We start from the raw sequence: 14,052 nt of genomic DNA, 5'->3' as shown, positions 1-14,052 counted from the left end.
ATGACTCCCAGGTCCTTCTCTGCCCTCTCATAGGTGATGTGGTGCCTTGGAGGAGCCGGCAGGAGAGAGACCGGGGAAGGAAAAGGAAAAGAAGCCCTGCAGAGCCGTCCAGACACAATGACTTTGAGACTGAGCCTTGAGACCACGGCAGGGGCAGCGGAGAGGGTCCGGCTTGCCAGGAGGAGTGAGTGGGCTCTTCTGCTCTTCGCCAGCTGGGCAGGCCAGGTTGCTACCTTGTCGTTGGTTTTAGCAGGTAAGCAGCTGTCTTTTTGCAGCTGAATGTTGCAGGAATCATCTTTTTACAGGTGTTTCTCATTGTTACTAACATCCAAGTGAGGAAATAACATATGCATCTGCAGCTCTGCCAAGGAGCTGGCTGAAGCAGGGGCAAACCCTCAGGGGTGAGGGAGAGGACAAATCCTCACCCCTCGGCCAGGCAGCCCATGTGTCATCTCCCTGTGCTCAGTTTGCTGGGGACGTGATGAATGTTTTACTCTCCAGGTTCCTGGCCTTGCTGCCTTGCCTCCCTTGGTTTGTGTGGTCTTAACTAGTTGCAGAAACTGTGCCAAAAGGGCTGGCCGAGCCAGCCAGCCAGATCTCCTTGATGCCTGGGGCCTCATCCCGCGCTGCTCTGGGGAGAGTGCTCTGCGGCGAGCCTGAGCTTGCACATCCCTGCTGACTGTGATAGCTGGGCCCAAAGAGCTCTGTGGCTTCTCCTGTGAGTCTTGTCACCTGTTTTGGAGCTGACCAAATCAATGCATGTTTGGCTTTTTTGCTTACTAGTGACAATTCAACCAACGCAGGAAATGTCCATGATGACTTAACCAAGCTTTGGACTGACTGCATTGCTTAATGCAACCTCTCCATGTTACATTTAGTGCTACTAATGTATTGGAGGGCTGCTGTCCTCTGCTAACTGCAGTTGGGGCAGGCAACTTTCATAGACCAGATGCAGGATTGCATGAGACATCTTCTCCAAAGCAGAGGGGGAAGAGATTTTTGGAAGGGCTTGATGATGGGCAAAATCATCAAAAACTGATTTCAGATACCATGAAAAAGCAGTAAGAATTAGCGATGATGTTACATGCTCAGCATGCAGGACTGGTGGTTTAGGGGCAATGGTTTATATTTTTTGTGGAGCAGAGGGAAAGCAGGAATCATAGTGACGTGAGACGGGAAAATGAGTATGCAAGTAAGGGTGTGATGAATGGGCACGTCGGTATGCAAGTTAGTTATTTCTACTTTTTTTTTTTTTTTTTTTTTTTTTTAGTTAGGATAGCTCAAGCATTGTAATGGCATGGGAGGATTTAAGCCATAGGAGTTTCCACTGCCAAAACTGCATTTCTTGTCTGTTTGGCTGGTGGAGAGACAGAACAAGGACAGGTTTGCATTAGAGCTGAATGTGAGCTGCTTTCCACACCTTTGGTCAGTAATTCTGACCCAAAGCCATGTCACTTTACTGAGGGATGGCAGCCTAAAGTGGGCCACAGACGGCTGCAGGCTGACCTGCGCTGGAGGAACAGAGATCCCCCAGTTCCAGCAGAACACCTGTGACTGCACAGTCATGGACCTAGAGAGGGAAACAAAGCAAGTCTTTTACTTGTCCCTCTAGTTATTAGAACGGTTTGTGCCTTTCCTTTCCCAGTTTTTTTCTCCTAAATCTGTTCTAAACGTGAGCACAGATGCATTTCCATACAATGCGAGTCACTTAAGAATGGGGATGTTTGAAGGTTTGCCTTTTAATAAATTAATCAGTGCTCATGTTTTTAGCAGCCTTAAGAAAATATAAAACCTCCATCCCTCTTGTCATGGCAACTACAATAAACGAAACCTCAGTCAGAAGTCAAGAAAAAAAACACAAGCTCTTTAGGTCTCAGCCAAGTCCACAAAGTAGCAAAAGTCATTACTAATTCAAAGGAGCTGTGTCCCTCAGAGCTCACCATTACTGGTTTTACTACTAATAATGCTGGAGCTGCATAAATTTAACAGAAGGCAGAGTTTGGCAGAAGGCAGAGTGGTGGTTGAAGTGCAGCTATCCTAATCAAACATCTCCATGAGGCCTTCACTTGCTCCAGTCAGCCTGGCAAGAAGTGGTGCCGGGTCGTGGGGAAAGAGCTGGGGGAAGGAAGGTAACGGTTTTATAGCTATAGCAGTCTGGTAACGTTAAACCTCCAGAGACAGTGGAAGAGGCCACAGGTATTTGTAATTTATTCATAAACAGCTATGCCATTGTAAGAAACTTTTGAAAATAATATGTGATAGTTCTTTAAATATTTAAGATTTTGTTGACCTATTTTCTCAGTTAATTAGGATTTTTTTGGCTGCATTAACAATGACTTGAATGCAGTCTGCTTTAGTCACTACACAGTTCAGCTGCACTGGGTTACAGAAACATGATTTCTTTCTAAGGCACATGACACGGGAGAGGAATGCCATTTTAAGTGTCTAGACTTGTACTTAAAATCCTGTACTTAAAATCCTGTACTTGTACTTAAAATCCTAGGCCTAGAAGTTAATTCAATAGAAATTTGGCCCTGTGTGTAGCTACAGTAGTGTACCAGGTGTGCGTGGCAAGGTTTTGGTAATGGTGGGGCTGCAAGGGTGGCTTCTGTGAGAAGCTGCTAGAAGCTTCCCCTGTGTCTGACAGAGCCAATGCCAACTGGCTCCAAGATGGACCCACCGCTGGCCAAGGCCAAGCCCATCAGCGATGGTGGCAGCGCCTCTGGTATAACAGAATTAAGAAAGGGGGTGGGAAACAGCAACAGCAACTGCACCCGGAGAGAGGAGTGAGAATATGAGAGGAACAGCTCTGCAGACACCCCGGTCAGTGAGGAAGGAGAGGCTTCAGCCACCGGAGCAGAGATTCCCTGGCAGCCCCTGGTGAAGCCCACGGTGAGGCCGGCTCTGCCCCTGCAGCCCGTGGAGCTCCATGGAGCAGATCTCCACCTGCAGCCCAGGGAGGACCATACGCCAGAGCAGGTGGATGCCCTGTGGATGCCCATGCTGTGACCCTGTGGGAAGCCCACGATGGAGCAGGCTCCTGGCAGGACCTGTGGCCCTGTGGAGAGAGGAGCCCAGGCTGGAGCAGGTTTGCTGGCAGGACTTGGGACCCCATGGGGGACCCAGGATGGAGCAGTCTGTTCCTGAAGGATGGCACCCTGTGGAAGGGACCCAGGCTGAAGCAGTTCGTGAAGAACTGCAGCCCGTGGGAAGGACTCATGTTAGAGAAGTTCATGGAAGACTGTCTCCCATGGGAGGGACCCCATGCTGGAGCAGGGGAAGAGTGTGAGGAGTCCTCCCCTGAGGAGGAAGGAGCGGCAGAGACAATGTGTGATGAGCTGACCACAACCCCTATTCCCCATCCCCCTGCGCTGCTTGGAGGGGGAGGATGTAGAAAATCAGGAGCAAAGTTGAGCCCGAGAAGGGAGGGCTGGAGGGAAGGTGTTTTAAGATTCGGTTTTAGGTCTCATTATCCTACTCTAATTTTGATTGGCAATAAATTAAATTCATTTCCCCAAGTCGAGTCTGTTTTGCCAGTGATGGTAACTGGTGAGTGATCTCTCCCTGTCCTTATCTTGACCCACGAGCTTCTTGTTGTATTTTCTGCCCCCATCCAGCTGAGGAGGGGAGTGATAGAGCAGCTTTGGTGGGCACCTGGTGTCCAGCCAGGGTCAACCCACCACAGCTGGGGATCTCCAAAGTGACCTGGGAAGGGTACTTCTCAGTGCGTGTTTCTGCACAGAGTGTTACTGAGCTGACTCGAAGTAAAAAACTGAGTAAATGCTGGCTGAAAGGCTTCAACAAGCTTCCTCATCAGGTGCAAATGGACGGGAAAGGTTTTCTTCCATTTGCACCTGATGAGGAGGCATGTTTCTCCCCCAAAAGCTGATGTCCGCCACCCTGCGTTTCATTCCCGTAGATCAATTCAGCATTCTTTGAATCAATGTTCTCCAGTAATCAGTTACTGCTTTTTATTTTCAAATTGAAACTTAAAATCTACCAGCAAATATTTTGTCATCTGAGAGATACCAACTGCACAGAATCAAACCTGCAAGCTCCTAAATGGGAATGGTTGGCTTTATATCAGGGGTTTCTAGTTCCTAGAAAGAAATATAACACTAGAAACTTTTGCTGAGATTAAACAGGAGACAATACTACAGCACAGAGAAAGAATTTCTATTTTTGGCTACACCCTTGAGGCAACAGAAGTAGTGTATGTCATGGCGGCAGTGACAGCTAATGAGCAGATATACAATATTAATTGCAGTAAGCGTAATGCACTGAACAATCTATCAACTTCTATTTTCTTAGCAGCTGTAGCTTAGATATTTTCAACTAACACCTCTGTCTGAACCTGCTGCTTTGAGTTTGTTTACCTATACAGCTGCATATAGAGGAACTACACCACCACTTCCTATAACCTGTGCTGTGCAGTCCGGGCTATTTTCATCTACACCGGCCACTGCAGCGCTGCTTTCGGCATTGCAGATGTTCAGATGATTGTCTTCTTCCCGCTCCTTGAGGGGCTGACCCAGTTGTACTCGGCTTGCACCAGGATGAAGCTGTTCTCCCGGATCTTTCGGAAGTGCATCACCTCCCCGTTTTCTCTGACGGCGATGACGTTTGGGTCTGGCTCGCTGAAGGAGACCTCCGTCCGCTTGTGGCAATGCTGGGCACAGACACAGCGCACGGCAGCTGCCAGCGCCAGGCCCAGGGCAGCGGTGCAGACCAGGAGGATGCCGAGTTGGGCTGCGAGGAGTCGGGTCCCTCTGCCAGGGTCTTCCTCCTTCCCAGGAACAGCAGATTCGGGAGCTGGTCTGGTCACCCATGGCAGGGTATTCCCACGCGTCTCCTCCTTGCCCCTGGCACTTGCCTCGTCTGGCTGCGGTGCCAGCTTTCTTTCTGCCATTTGCCTTGAAGCTGATGACAAATTGCCGGCAGCGTCAGCATTGCCAAACCAGGCAGTTGTCACAGCGGTGTCATCCAAGTAAGCGTGTACGTGCAGGGCAGAAGGAGACGCTGTCATACGTGGGGAGGCTTTCAAGGTGGCCCCACTCTCAGTACTGGCCTTTGAAAGCAAAAACATGATGAGATGTGCAGTGAGGGAAGAGAAAGGGCTGACTAGGTTCTCACTACCTACATCACGGTGCCCTTCAGCTCTGTATTTCTGACATCCAGGTGCCCCACTGGCCTTGGAATAACCCTGCTCCATCCCCTGGTTATTCAGTAGCTTTTAGAAAATGAGGCAGGTTCAACCCTGATCCATCCGTATCAGAACTGCCACAGGGGACGCAAGGCACTGGGAGTTGGTCCCAGGGGTGCAAGGCAGAGCAGATTGAAGGGGCAGAGGTGAAGGGCACAGGCAGACAGGAAGGTCACTGCTTTTCCTAAGTAAAGGTCTGCAACTCCCATTGTGCTGTTGGTGGTGGTATTTTTCTCACACACAAAAAAATCACTTCATAAACAATTCCCACCTTGAGTGGTGCCAGGGTCATGCTGAAAGGACGGGTGTGATCTTCCCAGCCAAGCTTTGTGTTTAGGGTCACACCAGGCCCCCTGGGATGCAGTGTCACCCTTCTGAGGCTGTGGATTGAACCATGGAGCAGAGGCGCTCAGGAGATTTGGGAAGGCTATTGACATCAGCAGTTTTGGGATGGTCACATACAACCTGCGAACTCTCCCCAAAGCCCATCTTGCTTTCTCAGTCTCCAGGTCCAGTTTGAAACCTGCTGCCTCTCAGCGTTGCTTAACCTCCCCTTTTAGTGGGAATGACTGTTCTTGCGTGCTCCTGTTTGTAGGGGCTCTGCCTGGTGCCATGCACCTTATTTTATCCGTCACAAAATGACAACCGCTCCATGCCAGTTCTGCAGCCCAGGCTTTACTGCAGGTATCATCCAAGACTAACTGTGAAACAATCATACAATTTAGGAGGCCCCCAATGAATTTTTCCATTCCCACTGTGCACCTGAGCCCCCATCCAAAACCTGCAAAATGTGCTGGAGTTTTTTCTTTGGCTCCACTGAGATTTGGATCTGGCCCTCAGTAGCTGGCACCTCTCCAGCCTGTCTGGCCCAGCAGGCTTTTTCACACATCCATTAATTACACCAGAGAAACGCTCACCCTCTACAATCATTAGCTATTTCTAAAGCTTGCTGGGAAGACGGCATGACAGGAGCACAAAGCTGAGGTAGGAGCTCTGGCAAGCTGTGAAGCAAAGTAGGGGAGGGTCAAAGCATCCTTTGTGGAAGAGACGGTTTCTGAAGGTGCTAGTAAAATACAGTAGTAAATAAAAGAGACTCAGTGGTTGAACTGCAAACTGTAAAGTAGCTGGCTGGCAAAGTTAGGATTGCATGTGTATGGATCACTTGCCCTCAAAATGAAAATGCCATACTGTAGGGATATGCTGCAGGATTTGGGACTGTGGGATAGAATATGGAATTGCCTTGCAAGTCCTTGCCCTATCTCACCTCATTTCTCCTTTCTTTTTATACTTTTTCTCTCCTTTCTTGCCTAACTTCTCAATATTTTCATTTCAGTATGCTCTTCTGGTCTTGCCTTGCATAAAACTCTTTCTTTTCTTTGGCTACTGTCTTCTGTCACTTCTCTGCTTCTCTCCATGGCTACACCAGATGCTCATGTTACACGTCTCTCCTTTGCTTGTTCTCTGTCCTCCGCTCCTTCCTAAATATTTCTGCCTCATTCTCTGCTGTACGGCCCTTTCCTCTTTTATATTCTGTGAGATTACTTCTCTTCTTCCTGTGGCATCCTGCAACCCAGATCTAGTTCTTTATTTGCCTTGTATTTTTCTTCTCTCCATCCCCTGCATATTGGACTTCCCCTGATAACTCTGTACCCCGTGTCTTTAAGCTATCCCTGCTTCTCAGCTTCTCCACTAGTTCCTACCTAAGCATCCTCCTCTGTCCTCTGCAGCCCTGGTATCCTCCAGCTTCTCTCCCTCTTCTCGCTCTCCTTTTCTTTCTCTAATCAATTCCTCACATGCCCTTTCCAGCTCCCACATCTCCTTCCATATGTACAGCCACCCTGCTCCCCCGAGGCTGCAGTCCTTTCACACCTTTCTGGGCTTCCTTTCCTGAGGTCGCCCCATCCCAAAAGGCACTCCCATCTGCTCGTCCCAGCTGCCAGCTCCCGCTCTTCCGGCTGTCTCCTGTGGCTAACCCCACCGTCACCACCATCACCACCACCACCTCTGCCCTTCTGGTCCATCCAGCCTCCCGGGCTGACCTTGCCCTCAGAAAGCACGCGGCTTCCTTGGCCGTCTCCTGGAAAGATGAAGTCTTTGACCCCTGGTGAATGCCATGGGTGGTACCTATCCAGCACCTCTGGAAAGGAACATCTCAGTCTTCCACGAGAATAAAACATGTTTCCAGCCCAATAACATCCAGCAGCCTGTAGTCATGTCTACATATGGAAAAGTTATTTTAGACTGTTTTTACAGCAGGACTTTTAAAAACCCAGGCAGCGGGCTCAAAAGGAAAACACAGAAGAGATATAAAACCCAGTTCCCAGTTAAAGTAAAAAAATTAACGTTCTTAACAGTCTCAATGTAGTTTTAGTCACTTAGGAGACCTACGTGGGCTGCTTGGTGCTGTCATGCAGTAGAGAGGTTTTATCCTCATCTTCTCTTAGACCTTTCTGTCTTTAGAGAAGACCTCCTCCCCGTCTCTGCTGCTTACCTGCCCGTCTTCTTTACACATCAAGCACAAGCGTGGGGTGGCAGCGTGGGCGCTGCGTCCTGCTCTAAGACACGGAGAGAGGAAAGGCAGGGTTAGTGAGTGAGACCTGTCGCTGCGGCGCACGTGGGATGCCCTGGGCTCCGCACCACCGGAGGAGCGTGCCGCTGCCTAGAGCGGCCTCGGGACGCGCCCAGTCAACCCAGACCGTATGGGGCTGTGTTTTTAATAACGCCTGATCATTTATTCCTATCCCCATCGTTTTCACCCACAGTATGAAATGTTTCATGAAAGCTCATGTGGTCCAAACCCTCAAAGACTTCTGAGCAGACATCCTCAAGCCCAGATTTTGTAATTGCTTTGAATCCTGTCTTCCTTTTCCCTGCAGATGGAGAAATAGGTCTGCTGAGTTCATCATTCATTGAGTATTTGTGTGCACTTTTAGAAAAATATTGTAGTGGTCTTTTTCATATTTCTTAGTCACCCAGCCAGACCTCAGCTGGGCTAAGCAGCGCAACATTATGTTTTTAAGAGTTTGGGATTTTCTCCCTGTCACTGTCTGTCATGTGCAATCTCCAGAGGTTTATTTCGCAAAATTTCAGCAAGCAAACACCCTCTTGCCTCCCCTCCAGCTGCAGACACCTTCCTACACAGACCCTTGCTCATCTGCAGGGAAAGGATTTTCCTTCCCCGAAAGGGCTGGAAAAATGGCTCTTCCCACTGCGTAGTTTACCCCTTGGAGGTGCTGTAGCCAGAGGCGTCGTCCGGGGAGAGGAAACCTCGCAAGGCGTCCGCCGTGCCAGGGTCTTGGGTGGGGAGGGACGGCTCCAGCCCCTGGCTGCCGGACCCGCTGCTCCTGCCGGACGCAGCCCGCGATGGCCGGGCCAGCTGCTTCGGCTCAGCGATGGGTTGGGCATCTGACCTGACACCGAAATCTGGCTCCGATGCTGGTGGTGTTGCGATGCCGGTGGGGCTGGCAGGCGGCATGGGTGTGCGTGGGAGGGAGCTGGTGGCAGCTGCGGGAGTGGTGGGACCTTGTCCAGCACAGAGACAAAACAAGAAGCAGGGAGGGAGGAGCAGAAGTCGATTGTCTTTGTTTTCTTTATTTCAAATCCCACTCGGTGCTAACATTTGCCAGGAAGGATTGTAATAGTGACTTCTTTTTTATTTTCACGTCACTTAATTTTAAGTGGGAACCCAGATGGAAAGTAAAGCAACAAAGCCCGCTGCCTAAATTATGGTCAGGTAAAATAATTAAAACTCAATCTTGGTGCCATGCCAAAAATGCTGAGAAACACATCTGATTTGGGTATAAGTAAATTCTTGGAGCATTTACTGACCAAAGGCCGCACAAATACAACTAAATACATACCTGAAGGGCAATAGTTGCATTTAGAGACAAAGGTATCCCTTTATTTAGACAGCATTGCTAATTGCACTTGCTTGTCTTCAGGAGCTGAGATTTTAGGTAAAGTATGTTGTATTTTAGGGTTTGCATTGAAATCATAAGATCTGGCAGGCCTCCTTGTCTTTCTGGTACCCTCCTGGGAACTGGCTCCTTCACCTCAAATGCTGACCCATGCCCTCACTTCAAGGAGTTCCCCACGGCCATCGCTGATCTCCCTAACGGCCACAGGAGATAACTGGGTCCCTCCAGCTTTTTTGGGTGACTTGTGGGCAGTGCTTGCCCGGAATAAGCTGTAAAACTATTCTGCGGGAAGCAGTTGGTAAGAAACCCGTACCTTTGCTTGCCGTACCTGTGGGGTGTGGGTCAGCTGGTCCCCGCGAGGGCGTGGGCGTTACAGGGTCGGGCTCCTGGCCGCTGCCAGCAAGCGTTTTGCTTTGCCCTCGCTGAGCCACGATAGCAGATTCAATCTTTGCCCAGTAAACAAAGTATGACTGGACTACGGAGATGCTGTTAAAACATAATTAGGCGAGAATTTACTGGCTCTATAGCATTGATAAAACATCCGACTGTTTAGCTAATCACAAGGACTGCTTTAACCAAAAACCAGAAACGATGCAAGAGTATTTTAAAGGATTAGCCTGTCACATGTTTTATATTACAAATAAAAGGTGCCAGGTCCCATAAGAAAGATACAGGGTGAAGAATCACCACTCATAGTTAAGATCAGCAAAAAAAATGTGTGGGAACTCAAATTAAAAAAAAAAAAGCTTATTATATTCACTGTGTTGATCGAAGTACATTTGGAAAACTTGGACTAGCTCTGCTTATAATCTTCCGTAGGCAGGGAAACAAGTGTGGTATTTACTAATTAAAACAAGTCAATGTAACTTGTGCAAACAGCAGAATAGGTAGAAAAGAAAAAAGTCTCTCTTTTCAGCCTTCCAACATCTGAGCCCGCCTAACCCTCTGCTTTTTGTCAGGTGCCAAAACTGCACTGGCCAACCTTTAACCGTTCACCCGGAGAGCCTTATTTAAGATGGAGATTTTGGGAGAATTTCAGCTCAGATTGCTCAGCTGCTTCTGAGAACTAGTTAAGGTGAAAAGAGCCCAGGTTTTCCTGCGCCAGATCGCACTTATGAGACATTTTAAAGCCCAACAAGGAATTTTTCCAGGTTCTGTGTCAGGAAGAAAAGGGAAAGGCTATCAGAAATCAGTCAAAAGCCAGAGGGTGAAGGAAGCGTCAGAGCGGGTGGCTAGCAACAGGCGTTGTTGGGTTTGGGTTGGGTTCATTCCATTGCTTGAGTTTTATGTGATTTTGATAGTATTTTCTGATACAAAACAACAGGCAAAATTGGAAACGCTAAGCAGCAATATTTTCAGCGAATTTGTGTTGAATCACAATGAGATGCGCAAGCCACAGCGCTCACCAGGATGCTTACGTTTTGGGGAGCAGCCAAGGATCTGGCCAAGCAGCTTCTAAGCAGTTTTGTAAAGTCAAAACATAACAATTTAATCTCTTCCAAAATGAAAAGTCACTGTCCTTCCTCTAAGACGGCCACCTAGAAAAAGTTTCATTTCATTCCAAATCAGAACCAAAATACTTGGACAGTTTGGGACTTTGGTGCAGAGCAGGGATGTCAAGTTTTGCCCCAGTGCTCACTCTCTCTTTCTACTGTGAATAATTCTGTTTACACGTAACTTTTTAAAAAAAACACTCATTTTTAATTTTAAAAGAAGTGATGTGCAAGATTATTCTGTAGGCAGGGAAGTCATGTGAGCTGTGTTATTTAGAAAGACGAGCGACATGATCACAATTCTGTCTATCTAATATTTCTATTTCCTAAGTGCTGTCATCTTCCAGTATATTTATTCTGAGAAAATAGTGACCATGTAAATAAAAAGCAGCACTACTCAGCAAATATAAATGGCAATTTATGTACCAGCTGGGGTACTGTTGCAGCATTTGACAAGTATTTAGCTATATGGGTTTCAAGATACATAAACCACGGTGGTGGACAAGTACGATGGAAAAATAAAGCCAAGCCTTTAACTGAGAAGATAGAAATTCTGGTTAGGAACCAACGCGTTCTTACAAAAACTTGATGTCTCCAATGGGTTGGTCTGGTGCTTTCCATACGAAGGACAGGTTTCTCTTCAGTGCCTTGTCCGAGTGGGTGACGGTGTCACCATCTTCAAAGCAAGTCAGCAGCTTGGAACCAGGAGGAATGAAGACAAACGTGCCAGCGATTTCGTTGTTAGACACTTTGCGAGCTTGAAGCAAAAAGCCCATAAAATCCCGGGTGCTCCTCACTGTCACTGCAAGACAAAACACAGGACACAAAGGGATTTGTCTTGTCGCTGTGGGCTGAATTGTTTGCGATGAAGTTTGCTAGCACTGAAGACAAAAGAAAACCCTGTGCAACAACAAGAACAAAATCTTACTCTTTGTCCTCATGGTCTGTCTTGGACATGCTGGACTCAGGAGGCCAGACTTTAGCTTCGTAGTATGTAACTGCACACAAAATTTGCTTGAGTCTTTTCCCCCCCTTGATTGTAAGCTGCTAACCACATTGCATTAGGCACCATGCAGCCCTTTTTAAGGATGGAGGTTTGGGTACCACCCTGTACGTATGCAACAGCTTGCGTGCTGCCCTCGGAGGGGTTCTACATCGCATGGGGATAGGCAGGCAAGCAGCCAGGCTGGGTAGCGGTGACTCTCAGCTCTGTCTGCATCTGCTTCAGAAGCGGCGATGACAGGGACGGGGCATGCTGCCCAACCGTACCTAGGGGTCAAGCGAGTCACCCAGACCCCTTCGTGCAGTGCGGAGGAGCAGGGAAGGCAACTTTACCCTCTGGAGGTGCCTCTCGTGCGCCGTTGTGTGTGATGAGGTCCGATACGGTTGAGACGCAGTTGAGATAAACGAATCCCACCCAAAGCACCCAAACCTACCGGCTGCCTCTGGCAAACAACTGGCCTGCAACACGGTGAAAATCTGGAGTCAGCCGTCACCCGAGAAACCTCAGGCAAAGCGCTGCAAACAGAATCCCTCTGTAAATACGTTTGTTTCCTCATGACAAGAGAGGTGGTATGGCTCACTCGGAGCAGTTATCCCTCTTCCCAGCCCTCACAAAGATTAACACCATCACTTGAGATCAGTTATCATGTATTTTTCAGATGCGGGAATGAGCTGTTCCTTACCTGGAACCTTGTCACCTGGGAAGTAGAAGGACATGTTGGTGTGGACAGTAATGTAGTTGTTGCTGGGGCTGTGCAGCTGCGCTGTCAGGTGCCTGGGCATCATGTCGGTGCAGGCAGAAAGGCTCGCGCCGTGCGAGAAGGCGGCCGTGTAGGAGACCAAGCACAGGGTCGTGCATGCCCAGCCCACGATGGCGATGTGAGCGCTCCTGCCGGCCTCCATCCTGCGGCCCTAAAACAACGGGGAGGTTCACTTCAAAGCAGCGGCTTCATCAGCCCATGAGTGTGCCTGGTGCCTTTGAATTAGCCGAGCTCCAGAGCTGCCCTTCCCACAGCCTCTAAATGAAGGAGAATAAATGATCTCTGTGGTGCATAGAGCCGCTTCGGTAGCCCACAGGAGTTCCTAATTTGAAGTAAACTGTTGAGGCTGGGAGGGGAGATGCCCCGCAAGGGGATGCATTTCTTGCGAAGTCACGGAGGAGAAGGCTCTGCACGGCCGCGCTCAGCACCCTCCACCATTCCCAAATGTACAACCTGATCAATGGGGGAACATCTACCCTCAGTGCACAGCACGGAGCCTCTCCCTGCGCGCTGGCGCGGAGCCCCGTCCCTGCAGGGACAGCGCGTGGGTGCTTGTGACCGCTGGACCCAGCCCTGGCTGCACAGCAGCGTTTCAGCTTGTCCTTCTCGGTTGGGGCTCGCTGCTGCTGCCGCGACGGCAATGATGCTGTCTTTGAAGTCAGTGTTGGAAGCCCGAGATAAGTGGGCAGCCATTTTGGCTAATGCCAAGGTTTCTCCTCAATTCTCCAATTTTTAATCCAAGTAAGCGTTTTTTCTCGAGATGGTCAAAGTTTGTTACTTAATATGCTGTGTCTTTAGTACCTCTCAGCTTTGGTGGCTGGCACAAAACACGTTTCCAGATTAGCTGGAATATTGTATTATTCTGATTTTTCAGAATGCACTTTTGAAAGTCGAGCTGAAAGATGAGCGCACGGTATTTATTGTAATGGATATTGTAAGGCAGGTAGTCCTGCTTTTACTGTAGCACTTTCTAACATCTCCTTTTCAATATGCAGCTTTTCTTGGCTTGGCTTTCATTACGCTTAGTCAATAAGTAGATGTAAATAAATCAGAGGAAACCAGAGGCTGAGGAGGTCTAGCTTACACCTCTGTCTCTAGCACTTCTGAAACTTGCCAGCTGACTCTAAAAAACCACCACATGAAACAGCTCGTGCCCAGCCTGAAGCAGATGGATGCAGTTTAACCTTCCACAGCCAAGCATCATCCCACTCCACCCGGTTACGGGCCAGAAGATGCTTGTGGGAGTCACAGGAGGCTTCGCTGAATACCCCAGCTTCTGCCTCCTCCTCCTCGTGGAGTCAGCCTCCCCTCTACGTACACCGAAACCTCCCTTGCTGGGTATGATTTCTCATGGGAGCTCATGAAAGTACCCCCGAGCAGCAGCTCTTCCCCTCGGGTGTTTCCCAGGCTGTGCTGCCGCTCCCCACCCCTTCCCGGCCGCTCACCTGCGCCCCTCACCGCTCGGGCGTGGGGAGCGGGGCCGCGCTCCCCAGAGCCGCCTGGGCTGGGGCTGCCGGTGCCGCCGTCACTTACCTCGGGACACGTACGCTGCCGGGCTCGCTGCCGCCGCTGCCCTCCCGGCCTGCCGGAGACCCATCCTTTCAGGGACCTTCTTCCCTTTCTCCTCTAATGGGAAGCGCAGCAGCTGTTACTGCTAATTCCCACCACCTACGGCA

General features: G+C 49.3%; 1 protein-coding gene across 1 annotated transcript; it reads right to left on the bottom strand.

The window, feature by feature from the left end:
• Positions 1-4,492: 4,492 nt before the first annotated feature.
• Positions 4,493-12,518, bottom strand: REELD1 (reeler domain containing 1; the record flags this gene model as incomplete). The annotated part of the gene is made up of 6 exons (XM_081999608.1): positions 4,493-5,068; positions 7,695-7,758; positions 8,425-8,725; positions 9,449-9,606; positions 11,193-11,415; positions 12,299-12,518. The coding sequence occupies 6 exons, from the start codon at positions 12,516-12,518 to the stop codon at positions 4,493-4,495; spliced, it is 1,542 nt and encodes a 513-aa protein (XP_081855734.1).
• Positions 12,519-14,052: the final 1,534 nt, after the last annotated feature.

The sequence above is a fragment of the Phaethon aethereus genome (genome assembly GCF_964289735.1).
Source record: "Phaethon aethereus genome assembly, chromosome: 4".
Classification (NCBI taxonomy): domain Eukaryota; kingdom Metazoa; phylum Chordata; class Aves; order Phaethontiformes; family Phaethontidae; genus Phaethon; species Phaethon aethereus.
Note: the sequence above shows the minus strand (reverse complement) of the source record. Positions and strands in the feature narration are given on the sequence as shown.